Source organism: Pelophylax lessonae (genome assembly GCF_965119305.1).
Source record: "Pelophylax lessonae genome assembly, chromosome: 5".
NCBI lineage: Eukaryota > Metazoa > Chordata > Amphibia > Anura > Ranidae > Pelophylax > Pelophylax lessonae.
In genome coordinates, this window is record NC_138772.1 from 380,482,866 (window position 1) to 380,500,437 (window position 17,572).

At 42.4% G+C, this 17,572-nt stretch overlaps 1 protein-coding gene across 1 annotated transcript in view; it reads right to left on the minus strand.

Moving 5' to 3' along the window:
• CEP192 (centrosomal protein 192) overlaps nucleotides 1–17,572 on the minus strand; it is a 506,433-nt gene that overhangs the window by 347,121 nt on the left and 141,740 nt on the right. The window contains exon 12 of the mRNA XM_082258491.1: nucleotides 7,328–7,438. Within this exon, the coding sequence (XP_082114617.1) occupies nucleotides 7,328–7,438 (111 nt within the window). The remainder of the gene's footprint in view (nucleotides 1–7,327; nucleotides 7,439–17,572) is intronic.

Consider the following 17,572-nt stretch of genomic DNA (forward strand, 5'->3'; position numbering starts at 1 on the left):
GCCGCCATTTTGTGTTTAAGCTCTGGGGACATCCTTCCAACACAAAAATGGAGCGAAAATTTCCCAGATGCAATATACATCAGTAAACCAAGGAAACGTCTAAATTCAAAAGTGACGTCATTTTTACAATAAAGGCTATAAACCCACAAAGAATGTTGCCCTGAACAGTCGCACCTACATTACCGCTACCTTAGTATATCTTAACATTTTATTACTAGGTTCTAAACTAGAACATTTAATTCGACAAGAAAAAAAGAAAAAAAAAAAAAAGATATATATATATTTTTTTTTTTTTTTTTTACCTCTCCCTCTGACCCCTTCCCTACCTACCTTCTCTCGGTTCTCTACACAGGTAAAATCTAAGGTAGCGGTAATGTAGGTGTGACTGTTCAGGGCAACATTCTGTGTGGGTTTATAGCCTTTATTGTAAAAATTTCACTTTTGAATTTAGAAGTTTCCTTGGTTTAGGGATGATGTATATTGGATCTTTGAAATTTTCGCTCTATTTTTGTGTTAAAGGAAGTCCCCGGAGCATGAAAAAAACAGGAACAAGCAAAGAAATGTACCCCAAAAGGACCATATTTGAGTAACCGACGTATAAACAAGCTAAATTTCCAAAAATTACCAACAAATTATGAATAAAAAACGAATATTGATCAAGAAACAGTAAATAATCAAACAAATTAACCTTCCACCTTATCACCAATTAATAGAATACGTAGTCATTAAAAATACATGCACGCCAATTTCATGCTGTTGCGGCACACCAACAGTATATGAATGTAGATATAATATCAGATAATGAAATAGAACAGTGGTCATATAGGAGGTTCACCAAATACAGTCAGTGACACAACATATGCAAAAACCGGCAAAGAAGTTTACCGATTAAGTAGAGCTGACGCCCAGACTGTATGAAGCAGCATTGGGCAAGCCTCCACACATGGGCCAATATCGGGAGTGGAAAAGAGAAGCGATTGTTTTTAATGACTATGTAGTCTATTAATTGGTGATAAGGTGGAAGATACATTTTTTGATTATTTACCCTTTCTTGACTAATAAACAGTTTTCTATTCATAATCTGTTGGTAATTTTTGGAAATTTAGCTTATTTATACCCCGGTTACTCAAATATGGAGCTTTTGGGTTAACTTTCCTTGCTTGTTGCCCCTGTTTTTTTCATAAGCCTCCTTAGCTATACGAGTACCACTTACCTGCTAGTATTGCAAATATTTAAGTGAGTGAGTTCTTATTCATTGGACATTCCTTTGATTTAAGCAATTTTGTAGCTTTCTATTCTCCTGTTTTTATGTCCCCGGAGCACTCTTTTTGTGGCTTCTTCCGGTGTGGAGTGATGCATCGGCCAAACACTCTGTCCATAGGAAACAACTCATTGGAGGTCCGGCACTCACTTTTCCTTCTGCGCACGTGCGGCAGTTCTACGCAAGATGTTCGATTTATGCACTGCCTTGTACATAGTGTGATAGGATGTCTTTCTGGAGCCACAGTGCATGCGCAGATTGAAAAAAAAAAAAAATTCGCCCATCTTTAATGAGAGGGACTTGCCTATATAAAAATGAAACGTATGCAAGGATGCCATTTAAAGCCTCTGAAGCAGCCGTGTTTCCTGACGAAACCGGTCAGGCTCCTATATTGCCTGAGCATTAGGCCATCCCATCGATTTCTTTTTAGGAAGTTTGAACAAGGAAGTTTATGGACATTCTTGGAATCCTCTGTGGAACCTCTCTCTTAAAAGGAATAGGACTAAGGACACAATTTCCCTTTCATCATATGAGGCGTATTGATTACCACATCTATTTTATAGATATCATGCTATGCTCAATGCATATATTATGAGGGATGGATCCTTGCTGTCCACTGAGTAACTGTTTGGCTTCTGGGAGAAGGACCATTATTAATGGACATACCTTCTGAGATCATAAATGTATATGCTACATTATATACTCACATCATGTCAAATAAAGGGTGTGTTTGTAGCACAAGATAGTAAATGGAGGTACCGCATCCCTAATCTGTATATAATCTATACTGGGAAAGATATCCCAAAGGGTGAGACCAACAACTAAACCTGAGGTGTGCAGGTAAGTGCTGGGGTACAAAGAAAGAAAGAAGAAGAAAAAAAGAAGAAAAAAAGAAAGAAGAAAGAGAAAAAGTAAGGAAAGGGAAAGAGAAAGATGGGAGGAAGGAAGCAGGGGAAAGGAGAGGGATGGGAAAAGCAAGGTAGGGAAAGTGAAAGAAAAAGAACTGGGAAGGGGAACTAGAAGGGACAAGAATGGGGAAAGGTGGGACAGAGAACTGTAAGATAAAGAAGGATAGGAAGAGAAATGGGAGGGCTGGTGGGACTTTTAAGGTACCAGATAATTCAAAATGATAAAGACATAATTAAAAACTAGAAATGTTTATTGACATAACATCTTTAAAACCAAAGACCAACAGTGTGACATAGATACTACATATATATATTTTTTTTACATATACAAATACAAAAAAAGGCAGATACATAAAACATAAGGCTGTAAATGAATGATAAGGATGAATACGTCCAATGATGAACATCAGACCAGTCCCGACATGTTTCACGGGCAACAATGCTCCGTTTCTTCAGGGGAATGAGAATAATCAATATTTCAATCTATAATGCCTCATTTGATGTGTGTAATAGACCCATTTGTATAGTCAGGATAAACACGGTTAAAAACAGGAGGGCTCAAGTTTGGCGGCCATGTTGGAACCAACACGCAGGGCAATGAACTGCAAAGTAATAGATGGATAAATAGGCCCTTTCAAGTACGGGTTAGTAACTCGGAGTCCGAAAGGGAGTCCAAATACTGGATTTATGTGCTGTTGTCGCTGTGTCAAGAAAAGCCAGCCATTAAGCAGTTCCGCGTGGGACCGCCATATCAATCAACGCCGACTCCTGGTTGGAATTGTCATTCCCCTGAAGAAACGGAGCATTGTTGCCCGTGAAACATGTCGGGACTGGTCTGATGTTCATCATTGGACGTATTCATCCTTATCATTCATTTACAGCCTTATGTTTTATGTATCTGCCTTTTTTTGTATTTGTATATGTCAAAAAAATATATATATGTAGTATCTATGTCACACTGTTGGTCTTTGGTTTTAAAGATGTTATGTCAATAAACATTTCTAGCTTTTAATTATGTCTTTATCATTTTGAATTATCTGGTACCTTAAAAGTCCCACCAGCCCTCCCATTTCTCTTCCTATCCTTCTTTATCTTACAGTTCTCTGTCCCACCTTTCCCCATTCTTGTCCCTTCTAGTTCCCCTTCCCAGTTCTTTTTCTTTCACTTTCCCTACCTTGCTTTTCCCATCCCTCTCCTTTCCCCTGCTTCCTTCCTCCCATCTTTCTCTTTCCCTTTCCTTACTTTTTCTCTTTCTTCTTTCTTTTTTTCTTCTTTTTTTCTTCTTCTTTCTTTCTTTGTACCCCAGCACTTACCTGCACACCTCAGGTTTAGTTGTTGGTCTCACCCTTTGGGATATCTTTCCCAGTATAGATTATATACTCACATCATGGAAATGATTAACTCCATTCATTGTGAAGATAAATATTGTGCTTAGTCTGTGGAGCAATGTTCTTTTATGATTTATACAAGCAATGAGAGACTGCACTTGTTTATGTGAAGGAGATTCAGACATCAATTCAAAGTGTATGCAATTATGTCACTGCCTTTTCAATAACGTTGAGCTTCCATTGTGGACTATGTGTTTGGGAGTTAATGCATCCACACATCAGCAGTGAAACTGCACACTTTGTGAACTAACCCTGTGGGAAGGAGATGACGTTTTGGTTTACTGCAGCTACGAACATATCTGTTCTAGAGGAGATTTTCTAATGGCAGATATTCGAAGATCACAAGGTTTATACACTGTTCGTGCTTCATAAACTATGACATTTAGTTGGCCCTACCATTTTTAACATTTCCATTTAAGTCATTGCCTGCCACTTTCCAGAAACTTTATATGTCATATTATGGAAATTATGAACTTTATCTGCTATGGAGATAAACATTACATTTAGTCAATGAGGTTACGATTTTGGTTGACTCCCACCAATATTTAGAGACTGCACATATTGAGCATTAATTTGTGTGAAGACTTGGATACCAACCAAAGTTTGTATGCAATCATATCATTGGTTTCTTTGAAAACATCAAGCTCATATTGTGTGTATTATGAGACCTCTATGCTGGGGAGCTTATACATCAGTCATGGAAAAGTACACTCTGAACAGACCTGTCAAAGGGGATAAAGAATTGTTTCACGCTGATCACGGATACATCTGTTCTTTCAATAGCTCCTCCAGACTATGGTGCTTTGTTTCCATTTCATTCATGCTATTACATAGGACTATCTCCTTTATTAATATTGTCATTCTACAGGAGAGGGTTACGCATCTGCATTTTGGATAGGAGTCCATTAGATGAGCCTTTCATCTTTTTGATATCATGAATCTTTTTATATATATATATATATATATATATATATATATATATATATATATATATATATATATATATATAAGGATGAGCCAATGCCAGGCTTTGAGTTTTTTCTATTTTAGTATGTCTGATATATGATGGTCTTTTATGTACTTTTAACTTTATGCTATTAAAAGTCTATCAATTCACACGTGGGGCCTTGTATCAGTCACATTTAGGCTTATTTCGTTGACATTTTACAAATGCTACAGATTTTTGATATGCATATAAAAAAAGGGTAGAGCTTCAATCCATATAATGTATTTTTTGTGTTGGTTGTCTTATTGTGGAGAAGTTCCCCTATTCAAGACCTTGCAGGACTGTGTTTTTTGTTCAATTTAAGAAGGTGCGCCCAACTACAACTCGTTTTGTGTATAAAAGTCACCGTTCCAAAAAATATCTTCCATTCAAACCTCACCATCATGGGCAAGACTGATGAGCTGTCAATGGATGTCAGGGAAAAGATTTTAGACCTGCACAAGGCTGGAATGGACTACAAGAACATCAGCAAGAAGCTTGGTGTGAAGGAGACAAATGTTGGGAGTCAGGGCTCGACAAACCCCAGGTGCCAAGTCGCAATGGCGACTAGAATTAGCGGCCTGGCACATGGGTTACACTGCGGCAAGTGTCTTGTTGCCAGACAGCCCAAGTCTCCTGCAAGGTGCTGGAGTCTCCCGTGTGCGGGCTGCGGCTCCCTGACACCCGCAAGTGCTGCGCCTGCATGCCGGAGACTCCCACAAATCGCAGGAGGATTTGGATGTCTGATGACAGAACAGTGTGTCAGCTGTGACAGAACAGTGTGTCAGCTGTGACAGAACAGAGCCGATGCTTCCTGTATAGTTCTGGCTCCGTCCTGGCAAAGGCAGTGTGATATCAAATGCACTTGGCCCGTGAGAGGAGAGAGACAGGAAGCATTAGCTCTGCATGCTTCCTCCAGCGCCGCTCCTCACACTCTCAGCCAGCTTTTCCAGCCAGCAGTACCAGCCAGTAGTAACCACAAGCAGTACCCGCCTGGCAGTAAGTCAGCATGTGCAGTTTCTGACTCCTACCACCATGACCACTTCAAATCACTCAAGTGGTCATGGTGGTTGCTGTGTTCCTTTAATATCTCACAGAAGAAGTAACTAAAGTTCACACGGGTCAAATGCCGGGCATCAGCCGGTTCATTAAACGGCCACCATTGGGAACGTATGTATGGCAGCCAGTCCGACAGAAGCCGGCCATTCGGCATGTGCAAAAAAAAAAAAAAAAAACTGGCTCCTAACTTTAGCTGGCTCCTAGATTTCAAGCAAATTTGTCAAGCCCTGGTTGGAGAGATTATTCGGAAATAAAAAAGAAATACAAAATAACCATAAAAATCGCTCTCGGTCTGGAGCTCCATTCAAGATTTTGCCTTAAGGGGTAAGGATAATCATGAAAAAAGTGAGCCATCAGCCCAGAACTATAAGGGAGGAGATTGTGAATTATCTAAAGGCAGTTGGGACCACAGGCACCAAACAAATCATAAGTATTACAATACGCCGCCATGGATTGAAATCTTGGAGCAGAGTCCCCCTCCTCAAGACAGACCCAAGATTAGACGGTACATGGCCCCATCCATCGTCCTTGATGTGGTGAAGTGGTCGTGTCCCCTTAACAGAAAAACACCCCCAAAGCATTATGTTTCCACCTAAATGTTTGACAGTGGGGATGGTGTTCTTAGGGGCATAGGCAGCATTCCTCATTCAAACATGGTGAGTTGAGTTGATGCAAGAGAGCTCAATTTTGGTCTCATCTGAAAACACTTTCAGCCAGTTCTCCTCTAAATCATTCAGATGTTCATGACTAAAATTCACATGGGCCTTTACATGTGCTTTCTTGAGCAGGGAGACCTTGCGGGCGCTGCAGGATTTCAGTCCTTCACGGCCTAGTGGGTTACCAATAGTTTTCTTGGTGATTATGGTTTCAGCTGCCTTGAGATTGTTAACAAGATTCTCCTGTGTAGTTCTGGTCTGATTCCTCACTGTTCTCATGATCATTGAAACGCCACGAGGTGGGATCTTGCATGGACCCCCAGACCAAGGGAGATTGACAGTTTTGGGTTTCTTTAATTTGCGAATAATCGCACCAACTGTTGTCACCCTCCCACCAAGCTGTTTGGCGATGGTCTAGTAGCCCATTCTAGCCTTGTGTAGGTGTACAATCTTGTCCCCGACATCCTTCGACAGCTCTTTGGTCTCGGTCATAGTGGAGAGATTGGAATCGGATTGCTTCTGTGGACAGATGTCTTATAAAGGTTACAAGCTGAGATTAGGAGCACGCTTTAGGACAGTGCTCCTAATTTCAGCTCGTTACCTGTATAGGAGACACCTGAGAAGCAGAAATCTTGCTGAATGATAGGGGATCAAATACCATTCATTAAAATGCCAATCAATTTTTAAAACTTTTATGAAAAGCGTTTCTGGATTTTGTGTTTTTTTTTTTTTCTCCCTCGCACTGTTAAAATGAACCTACCATTAAAATTAGACACTGATCATTTCTTTTAGAGCGGGTAAACATACAAAATCAGCAAGGGAATCAAATACTTTTTTCCCCTTACTTAATATACACATGATCCTGCATGCTTGCCCGCGCTGCCTTGCCACAGTAAATTAACTGTGGCCGGGCGGCAACTAGTAAAAGCAGTTGCTTTCAGGCTTGCTTGATTCCCAATGACGAAACCAAATAAATGTAACATAATAAACTAAAGGAAAGTAAGTTAAACATGATGCATAGATTTCTAGACCTCCATGAATAAACGCATGCCACTTTATTTGACACTTACATGATTTGTATTAACTCTGAAGGTTTTACCCTTGTCTTGTTCTAGATCATGTCTATTCAATTCATTTCTAACCTCGCCATTTCCAACAGGAGCCATACGGTCTTCAGGGACCTATTAAAAAAAAAAAAAATAATAATAATTAAAAGCACTCTGCGCCTACTAAACGTACTAGTTACTAGAGTTTCATACTTGTATCCGTACAGTGCCTTGCAAAAGTATTCGGCCCCCTTGAACTTTGCGACCTTTTGCCACATTTCAGGCTTCAAACATAAAGATATAAAACTAATTTGTGAAGAATCAACAAGTGAGACACAATCATGAAGTGGAACGAAATTTATTGGATATTTCAAACTTTGTTCACAAATAAAAAAACTGAAAAATTAGCCGTGCAAAATTATTCAGCCCCTTAACTTTCAGTGCAGCAAACTCTCTCCAGAAGTTCAGTGAGGATCTCTGAATGATCCAATGTTGACCTAAATAACTAATGATAAAAATAATCCACCTGTGTGTAATCAAGTCTCCGTATAAATGCACCTGCACTGTGATAGTCTCAGAGGTCCGTTTAAAGCGCAGAGAGCACCACGAAGAACAAGGAACACACCAGGCAGGTCCGAGATACTGTTGTGGTGGAGAAGTTTAAAGCCGGATTTGGATACAAAAAGATTTCCCAAGCTTTAAAAATCCCAAGGAGCACTGTGCAAGCGATAATATTGAAATGGAAGGAGTATCAGACCACTGCAAATCTACGAAGACCTGGCCGTCCCTCTAAACTCAGATCATACAAGGAGAAGACTAATCAGAGATGCAGCCAAGAGGCCCATGATCACTCTAGATGAACTGCAGAGATCTACAGCTGAGGTGGGAGACTCTGTCCATAGGACAACAATCAGTCGTATACTGCACAAATCTGTCCTTTATGGAAGAGTGGCAAGAAGAAAGCCATTTCTTAAAGATATCCATAAAAAGTGTTGTTTAAAGTTTGCCACAAGCCACCTGGGAGACACACCAAAGATGTGGAAGAAGATGCTCTGGTCCGATGAAACCAAAATCGAACTTTTTGGCAACAATGCAAAACCTTATGTTTGGCGTAAAAGCAACACCGCTCATCACCCTCAACACACCATCCTCACTGTCAAACATGGTGGTGCCAGCATCATGGTTTGGGCCTGCTTTTCTTCAGCAGGGACAGGGAAGATGGTTAAAATTGATGGGAAGATGGATGGAGCCAAATACAGGACCATTCTGGAAGAAAACCTGATGGAGTCTGCAAAAGACCAGAGACTGGGACGGAGATTTGTCTTCTAACAAGACAATGATCCAAAACCTAAAACAAAATCTACAATGGAATGATTCACAAATAAACATATCCAGGTGTTATGCCTCGTACACACGTACCGATCGTCGGCAGAACGATCGGCCGTCTTTTGTCCGAGGGCTGTCGTGTCTGTTGAAAAGTGCAAAAGACTGCACAAGAATTTTGTCCGCCGACTACAGAAGTGATGTCATGTGATGATTAACTTTCCCTGTGTTTTTTCTTTTCTGAGCATGCCCAGTCTTGCAAATCTGCTGTCTGTCGGCCGAATTCTGTATTGACTGGCGAACAATCGCCTGCTCTGGTGTCGGCATACAAACATTTTAATGCTTGCACGACAGATTCTTTTCGGCCGAAAGTGCGCTGTCGGAAGCATCATACTAACAAGCCGAAAATCAGCCGATCGGTCGTCGGCCGAATCTTTTCGGCCGACAATCTGCACATGTGTACGGGGCATTAGAATGGCCAAGTCAAAGTCCAGACCTGAATCCAATCGAGAATCTGTGGAAAGAACTGGAAACTGCTGTGCACAAACGCTCTCCATCCAACCTCACTGAGCTCGAGCTGTTTTGCAAGGAGGCATGGGCAAAAATTTCAGTCTCTCGATGTGCAAAACTGATAGAGACATACCCCAAGCGACTTACAGCTGTAATCGCAGCAAAGAGTGGTGCTACAAAGTATTAACTTAAGGGGAATGAATAATTTTGCACGCCCAATTTGTAAGTTTTTTATTTGTTAAAAAAGTTTAAAAATATCCAATAAATTTCGTTCCACTTCATGATTGTGTCCCACTGATTGATTCTTCACAAAAAATTAGTTTTATATCTTTAGGTTTGAAGCCTGATACAGTGGGTACGGAACGTATTCAGACCCCCTTAAATTTTTCACTCTGTTATATTGCAGCCATTTGCTAAAATCATTTAAGTTCATTCTTCTTCCTCATGAATGTACACATAGCACCCCATACTGACAGAAAAACACAGAATTGATGACATTGTTGCAGATTTATTAAAAAAGAAAAACTGAAATATCACATGGTCCTAAGTATTCCAGCTATGTTTGATTATACTGATTGGACTTGATTAGGAAAGCCACACACCTGTCTATATAAGACCTTCCAGATCACAATGCATGTCAGAGCAAATGAGAATCATGAGGTCAAAGGAACTGCCTGAAGAGCTCAGAGACAGAATTGTGGCAAGGCACAGATCTGGCCAAGGTTACAAAAAGATTTCTGCTGCACTTAAGGTTCCTAAGAGCACAGTGGCCTCCATAATCCTCAAATGGAAGATGTTTGGGACGACCAGAACCCTTCCTAGAGCTGGCCGTCCGGCCAAACTGAGCTATCGGGGGAGAAGAGCCTTGGTGAGAGAGGTAAAGAAGAACCCAAAGATCACTGTGGCTGAGCTCCAGAGATGCAGTCAGGAGATGGGAGAAAGTTGTAGAAAGTCAACCATCACTGCAGCCCTCCACCAGTCGGGGCTTTATGGCAGAGTGGCCCGACGGAAGCCTCTCCTCAGTGTAAGACACATGAAAGCCCGCATGGAGTTTGCTAAAAAACACCTGAAGGACTCCAAGATGGTGAGAAATAAGATCCTCTGGTCTGATGAGACCAAAATAGAACTTTTTGGCCTTAATTCTAAGCGGTATGTGTGGAGAAAACCAAGCACTGCTCATCACCTGTCCAATACAGTCCCAACAGTGAAGCATGGTGGTGGCAGCATCATGCTGTGGGGGTGTTTTTCAGCTGCAGGGACAGGACGACTAGTTGCAATCGAGGGAAAGATGAATGCGGCCAAGTACAGGGATATCCTGGACAAAAACCTTCTCCAGAGTGCTCTGGACCTCAGACTGGGCCGAAGGTTTACCTTCCAACAAGACAATGACCCTAAGCACACAGGTAAAATAACGAAGGAGTTGCTTCACAACAACTCCGTGACTGTTCTTGAATGGCCCAGCCAGAGCCCTGACTTAAACCCAATTGAGCATATCTGGAGAGACCTAAAAATGGCTGTCCACCAACGTTTACCATCCAACCTGACAGAACTGGAGAGGATCTGCAAGGAGGAATGGCAGAGGATCCCCAAATCCAGGTGTGAAAGACTTGTTGCATCTTTCCCAAAAAGACTCCTGGCTGTATTAGATCAAAAGGGGGCTTCTACTAATTACTGAGCAAAGGGTCTGAATACTTAGGACCATGTGATATTTCAGTTTTTCTTTTTTTAATAAATCTGCAACAATGTCAACAATTCTGTGTTTTTCTGTCAGTATGGGGTGCTATGTGTACATTCATGAGGAAGAAGAATGAACTTAAATGATTTTAGCAAATGGCTGCAATATAACAAAGAGTGAAAAATTGAAGGGGGTCTGAATACTTTCCGTACCCACTGTATGTGGCAAAAGGTCGAAAAGTTCAAGGGGGCCGAATACTTTCGCAAAGCACTGTACAACCACTTCAGACCTATGACAATCCTTTCTCAAGTACAAGTATAAAGCATGACAGAAAATATCACACTTCTAAACCACGTTAAGACAGAAAACAAGTATCACCTAAAAACCGTAATCAATACTGTCATAGATCTGCTTTACAAAATTTAAAACTGATAAAAAAAATGGCACTAGCACATCCAATACAGGAAAACCTATATAACAAAAAAAAAAAAAAAAAAAAAAAAAAAGAAAACACAGATTGAAGGTCTCCGATATTATTTGCCATGGAAAATGAAGCCCCTCGCTCTTGCAATCGTGGCAAAATTTCGCTAACGATTCCAAAATATCTATTAATACAACCCTTGTCAAATCTAACTCGGATAATGTGGCCAGTTGGGGACTGTTTCATGTTTGGTGGCGGTGTTAAAATTTGGATTAGGCTTTTTCATATAATTCGCTTGGTCACCATGGCAAACATACTTAGGACACCTGAAGTTCCTCTCTTTCAAAAGTTAGACATTGGAGGATTAGGATTTCTATACACTTGAAAAGATTGGTCGTCCTAATTGTGGCAGCCAGAACTGCGAATTGCACAGTGTTGGAATTGGTCAGTGGTGGATTTTGACTACGCAAAACAAACTGAACTGGATCATTAACAACACTCTCCTGCACCCTTAAAACCCAAACTAAATTTGACAAATCATGGCACCCCTGCATATATTATTTGATGACAGATTAGTAAGACCTTAGAGATGCCCCATCCAACCCCCCCCCCCTTTTTTTTTGTATAATTTTTCCGAATAAAAATGTCATCTACTGAGCACAAAGCACAAACAAAGGTTGATACACCTCCTTCACAGAGACTGGGGAACTGGTGGCTAGATAGCTGCTTTCGATTATCATCGCATGAAACCCAATTGACTTACTAAATATTATTGGTCTTAGAACCACTTTTCACCAAGGAAACCCTCCTGTCTGGTTTGAAACCGTTCCCCCTTTGCTCTTCCTATCATGCAGCTCCTTCTCATTATATGCAAACATTCTTTACTATTTCCGGTTTATACATAGTGTGTTCTATGTATTTTCCGGACCTTTATGTGATTATTGTTTTTCTATAATAAAGAACGTACTCAGGGCCGGCCTTTGGGGTGTGCGAGCTGTGCGGCCACACAGGGCGCCATGGGCAACAGGGGCGCCGTCCGGCCATCACAGCTCGCAGAAGATCAGGCCGCACAGCGGTAGGTAAGGGGCGACAGCAGCCTGGACAGGGTTAACACAGGCCGTGGCTGCCGCTTACCTCCCGCTGTGCGGCTGTGCCTTGGTCTCCTACTGCTGCAGTCTGAGCTGTGTATTACACACAGCTCAGCCACAGAGATGCCGCTGACTGATCTCCCCTTCTCTCTGCAGGTATGCCAGAGGAGAGAGATCGTCAGCTCCTCCCGCCCCTTCTCCTCCTCCTCCCGCCCCTTCTCCTCCTGGGTCTGCCCCGCCCACACTCCCCGGGGATTTGTGGGTGGGAAGTTTAAAGAATAAAAAAAAAAAGCTGCAGACAGCGTGAGGTGAGGTCTCTCTCCTGCAATAAATGAAGGGGGGTTTCTGATGTGAGGGGGGCTTTGTGTGGGAGGGTCTGTAATGTAAGGGGGGCTCTGTGTGGGGGCTCTCTGATGCGGTGGGGCTCTGTGGGGGGTCTCTGATGTATTTGGAGATCTGTGGGGGGTATCTGATGTAAGGGGAGCTCTGTGTTGGGGGCTCTGATGTAAAGGGTCTGTGGGAGGGCTCTGTATCGGGGTCTCTGATGTAAGGGGGGGCTCTGTGTTGGGGGTCTCTGATGTAAGGGGAGCTCTGTGGGGATCTCTGATGTAAGGGGGGTCCCTGATGTAAGGGGGGCTCTGTGGGGGGGCTCCAATTTAAGGGGAGCTCTGTGGGGGTCTCTAATGTAGGCGAGGCTCTGTGAGGGTCTCTGATGTAAAGGGGGGACTCTGTGTGGGTCTCTGATGTAAGGGGAGCTAATTTATTAGTGATCATAAAAAAGAAAAGTCAAACAAAGGGCAAAAAAGGTGCAAGAAAATGCACTTGCGCGCGGGGGGGGGGGGGGGGGCTCGGGGCGCCACAGGATTAGCTTGCACAGGGCGCCTGAACACCTAAGGCCGGCCCTGAATGTACTACAGATAGAGAGGCTGTGCATCGGTGCTAGAGGCCTTCCGCATTCTTCAGTAGGTGGAACTGCACATGATGGCCCTCTCCGCTGTTTATATCCTGGACAACTGCAAGGCAGACTATCTCAGTTGTCAAATGCTGGATCAAGAAGATGGGTCTCTACACTAAGATGTGTTTAGTGAAATATGTACACATTGGGGCACACTGGACGTTGAGTTGCCAACCTTTCCTGGTGAGAGCGAGGGATCCCATGTCAGATGTGACTGATGCGCTGGTGGTGCCATAGAGCCAATACCAATTTACGCCTTTCCTCCTCTCAAGCTTCTCCCTCTCCCGCTGCGCAAGGCCAACCCGGTCATTCTAATAGCTCGGGTTGGCCTTGGTGGCCTAGGTACACTGACATGGTGTGGTTGGTCTCAGACGTCCCTTGGTGGCTCTCTCTATGTGAACATATTTCACTCTGCATTACCATCACTGGCTTTGGCTATTGAAAGCCTGGTTTTGTGGGACAGGGAGTTGCTAGGATCAGTGATTCCCACCATGTTATAGGCATGTAAAATTCCTCTCTTGGAAGATTTACCATAAAAACTTAGAAGGCTTATATTATGTTCTACAAGGCTGCAGATGTGAACCAGTGTTCCTTCTTGGCTTCCTGGATTTTGACCTTTCTTCAATGGGGCATTGGTCAGTAACTGCCTTTGAGTACCATTAAAGGCAGGGTCTGACCTTACTACTTTCTTTCAATAGCCTTTGGCCACGCACTACTTGGTTCGTTATTTTTTTTTCAAGGGGTTGGGCATGTAGCTCCCTCGATGCAACCTCTGTTGCGGCAGTCGGACCTGAACATGGATTATTCAGTTCTTCAAAAGCCTCCCTATGAAATAGAAAGTCTCTTTCTTAAACTCTCCCAAAAGATCGCCTTTTTGGTGGATAACACTTTCGCATATCAGAACTGGTGGCCCTGTGCTATAAGTCTTGCCATTGGTTATACGGAGAGATAAGGTGGTTCTTCGTCCACGTCACTCCTTTCTAAAAGGTGGTGTCCGATTTTCACTTGAATGAGGACATTGTTCTTCCTTTCCTGTGCCCACGTTCTTTAGACGATTGCGGTGCACTCCTTGGATGTGGTCCAGGGTGCTTGGGTGTATCGGTCTGCTATAGCCTCCTTTCGGAGGTCAGATTCTTATTTTGGGATCAGTGATGGCCCACAAAAAGGTCTGGCAGTCTCTTCTGATACTATTTCCTAATGAATTAGGCAGACAGTTGCCCAAGCTTGAGCCTTTAAGGGTCGGGCTCACCTCCACCAGGGATATTAGAGCCTCCTGGTCATTCCGAATCAGGCTTGTGTGTTTCATGTTTGCAGGGCAGCAACCTGGCAGTCTGTGCATAACTTTACAAAGTTTAACAAAGTTGCAAACACCCATATGGGGGTTCTTAGTTCCCTTTCGGGGGAGGGGTGAGGGGGTTCTCGGGTGTTGTTGCATGTTTTGCAACCCTCAATGAGACACTGCTTTGGGACTTCAATATTATGAAATGCTGTGTCCGTCAATGAATGAAAGAAAAAGGGGGATTTTTGTTAGTGAGCTCTAAGAAAGGGATTTTACATTGACATGTCACCCACCCCTCTATTTGGTTATTTTATCCTTCACCCATTTGTGACGAACCAAGCTGCCTGTTAGGAATGCTCCCTGAGCACATTGATGTGCTGTCATGAGTCTGCCATCCAAAGGGTTAACCCAGTGTAAGCTTAATTGCAATAATTGGCAACAGGCTGCCTTATTTAAACTCCTCAGCAGCTCTGTCTCTTTGCTGTCTTGTCTTCAGCTCCTGCCGTTGTTCCTGAACCTGTGACCTGTTTCCTGCTGATTTCCGGTTGACCTTTTGGCTTGTTCCTGACTCAGCTTATCTGCTGCCCGTCCTGACCCCGGCTTGTTTGACCATTCTCTCGGATCTCCCTGCTCTGTTTACCTGCCTTCGGACCTTGATCGGCTCTCCCTTGGTGGGGCGACCCTGAGGACCGCGACCTGGTATCCACACGCAGACAAGTCCATCCTCACCACCAGAGGCTCTGGCGAAGACTCCGCACCTCGGGCTAGCCTGTGTCACTTACCTTGGGGGTTCCCGTCCAAGCTCCGCCCTCTAGCGGACATGGGGGCCTATCTCTGCCGTCAGGTTACCACCAGCACCCTAACACTGCCTATGGGAGAGAGGGGGTTTACTACTAACTAGGACTGCCCATACACTGTGCTGTGCTTTTTTTTCTGCCTAGTGTCCTACTCCTGAAAGGTGGCGCCTTAACCCTCCAGTCAAGAATATGAAGTCCTGTGTCCATCAATGCATGAAAGAGAAATGTGGTGTCCCTATTGCCCTTTCATTGTCTGCTTTATTCACCATATCCCTAATGATCTTGTAATTGTAATTGTTGAAAACCCTCAATATCAATTCCCAGGACATCATTTTTTTTTCTATTTATAATTACATATGATAAAAAAATAATAGGTGCGCTATTGATGAGAAAAAAGCTGCTATCAAAAGGTCCAATTATGCAATTGGAATAAATGAATGTATATAGGTGATATGGTGCGCTAATAAAAGAGGACTAATAAATGTGCTCAAACACAATAAAATGAAGTGGGTAAACAATGAACAATCACATAGAACTAAAGAATATAAATAAATTCCAAAAGTCCATGTCACTTTAGTTCAGTTTCAGTCGAAGCTCTTTTGAAGGAAACGCCGCACCGTCACACATCACGTCCGCGCTGCAGGCGGCCGCGGCTTTCTACAAGTTGATACAGACTGCTTTTCCATACCATCTCAACTATAAGTGCATGTCTTTATTTTGAATAAAGTTTTTGAAGGTAATTCACTATCGTTTGCCCATTTCATTTCTTTATGGGTAATACTCTGTGGCCATCGTCCCAAGGCAGTGTATGGGATAGCTGGACTTCACTCTGAGCATACCTGGATCTGTCCTATTTATGCTGGGAGAGGGATATCTTCCATGAGTTGATCCATGCCCATATATATTGCTGTCTGGTAAGAGGCTTTGATTTGCTGGCTGTGCACACAGTGGATAGTGGAACCTCACTCAACTGCACAAGAGTGAATTTAAAAGTTGATTTTGCACTTACATCATTTCCGTCTGGCGAGAGAACAACTTGTAAGGTGGAGAGATTTATAAATCACCACTTATGAATTGTCACCGTTGATTTTTTGGAACACAAGATTCACCATTGAACTAAAGTCATTTATGGACTTTAGGAATTGATTTATATTCTTTAGTCTGAGACCCCATTCACACTGCCGCGACCAGAAAGTCGCCTCATAAGGGTCGACTTGTTAGCGCGACTTTGCGCGAATTCAGCGCGACTTGTATGATAGACTACTTTGTATTTGGCCAATCAGAATATGATGGTTCTGGGTCATGCTCAATCGCACAAAAAAAAAAGTTCTTAATTGTCGTTTTTGATAGAGAGCCAATTATTGAAAAAATTATTGAAAAAAAAAAAAAAAGATCTTTGGATTTAGTGTCTGGGGGGGGGGGGTCTAAAAAGTGTACCTGTGAAGTTTCAGCTCTGTAGCATGTCCAGAACCAGAAAAAAAGATCATTTTTCTTAGAATTTTTAGTAGCACATGGATGGGGCTCCGCTCCTTTCCCACCTGGGCGTTTTTGTTGCTGGCATTTATTGGGCATCTTTGGAAGCAGGCATGACATCTGAACTTCTGTATAGGGGTATCTATGCACACACATATATATATATACACACACACACACACACACACACATATATACATATATATATATATATATATATATATATACATATATATATACATATATATATATATATATATATATATATATATATATATATATATATATATATATATATATATATATATATATATATATATATATATATATATATATATATATATATATATATATACACACACATACATACATACACACACAAATACATACAGGTGTGATAGGAGCGGAACCCTATCCCTGCAAATAATTTCATTAGCACAGGGATGGGGTTCTGCTCCTTTCACACCTATATGTGTGTATGTGTATATATACATATATGTGTGTGTATATATACCCCTACACAGAAGTTCAGATGGCATGCCTGCCTCCAAAGACGCCCAAAAAATGCCCGATAAATGCCTGCATCAAAAACGCCCAGGTGTGAAAGGAGCGGAGCCCCATCCCTGTGCTAGTAAAAATTCTAAGAAAAATGATCAGTTTTTTCTGGTTCTGGACTTGCTTTTGTTATGTCAAGCGACTTGGGGCAACTTGAGGGCACACAAGTCGCCTCACAAGGCGCGGCAGTGTG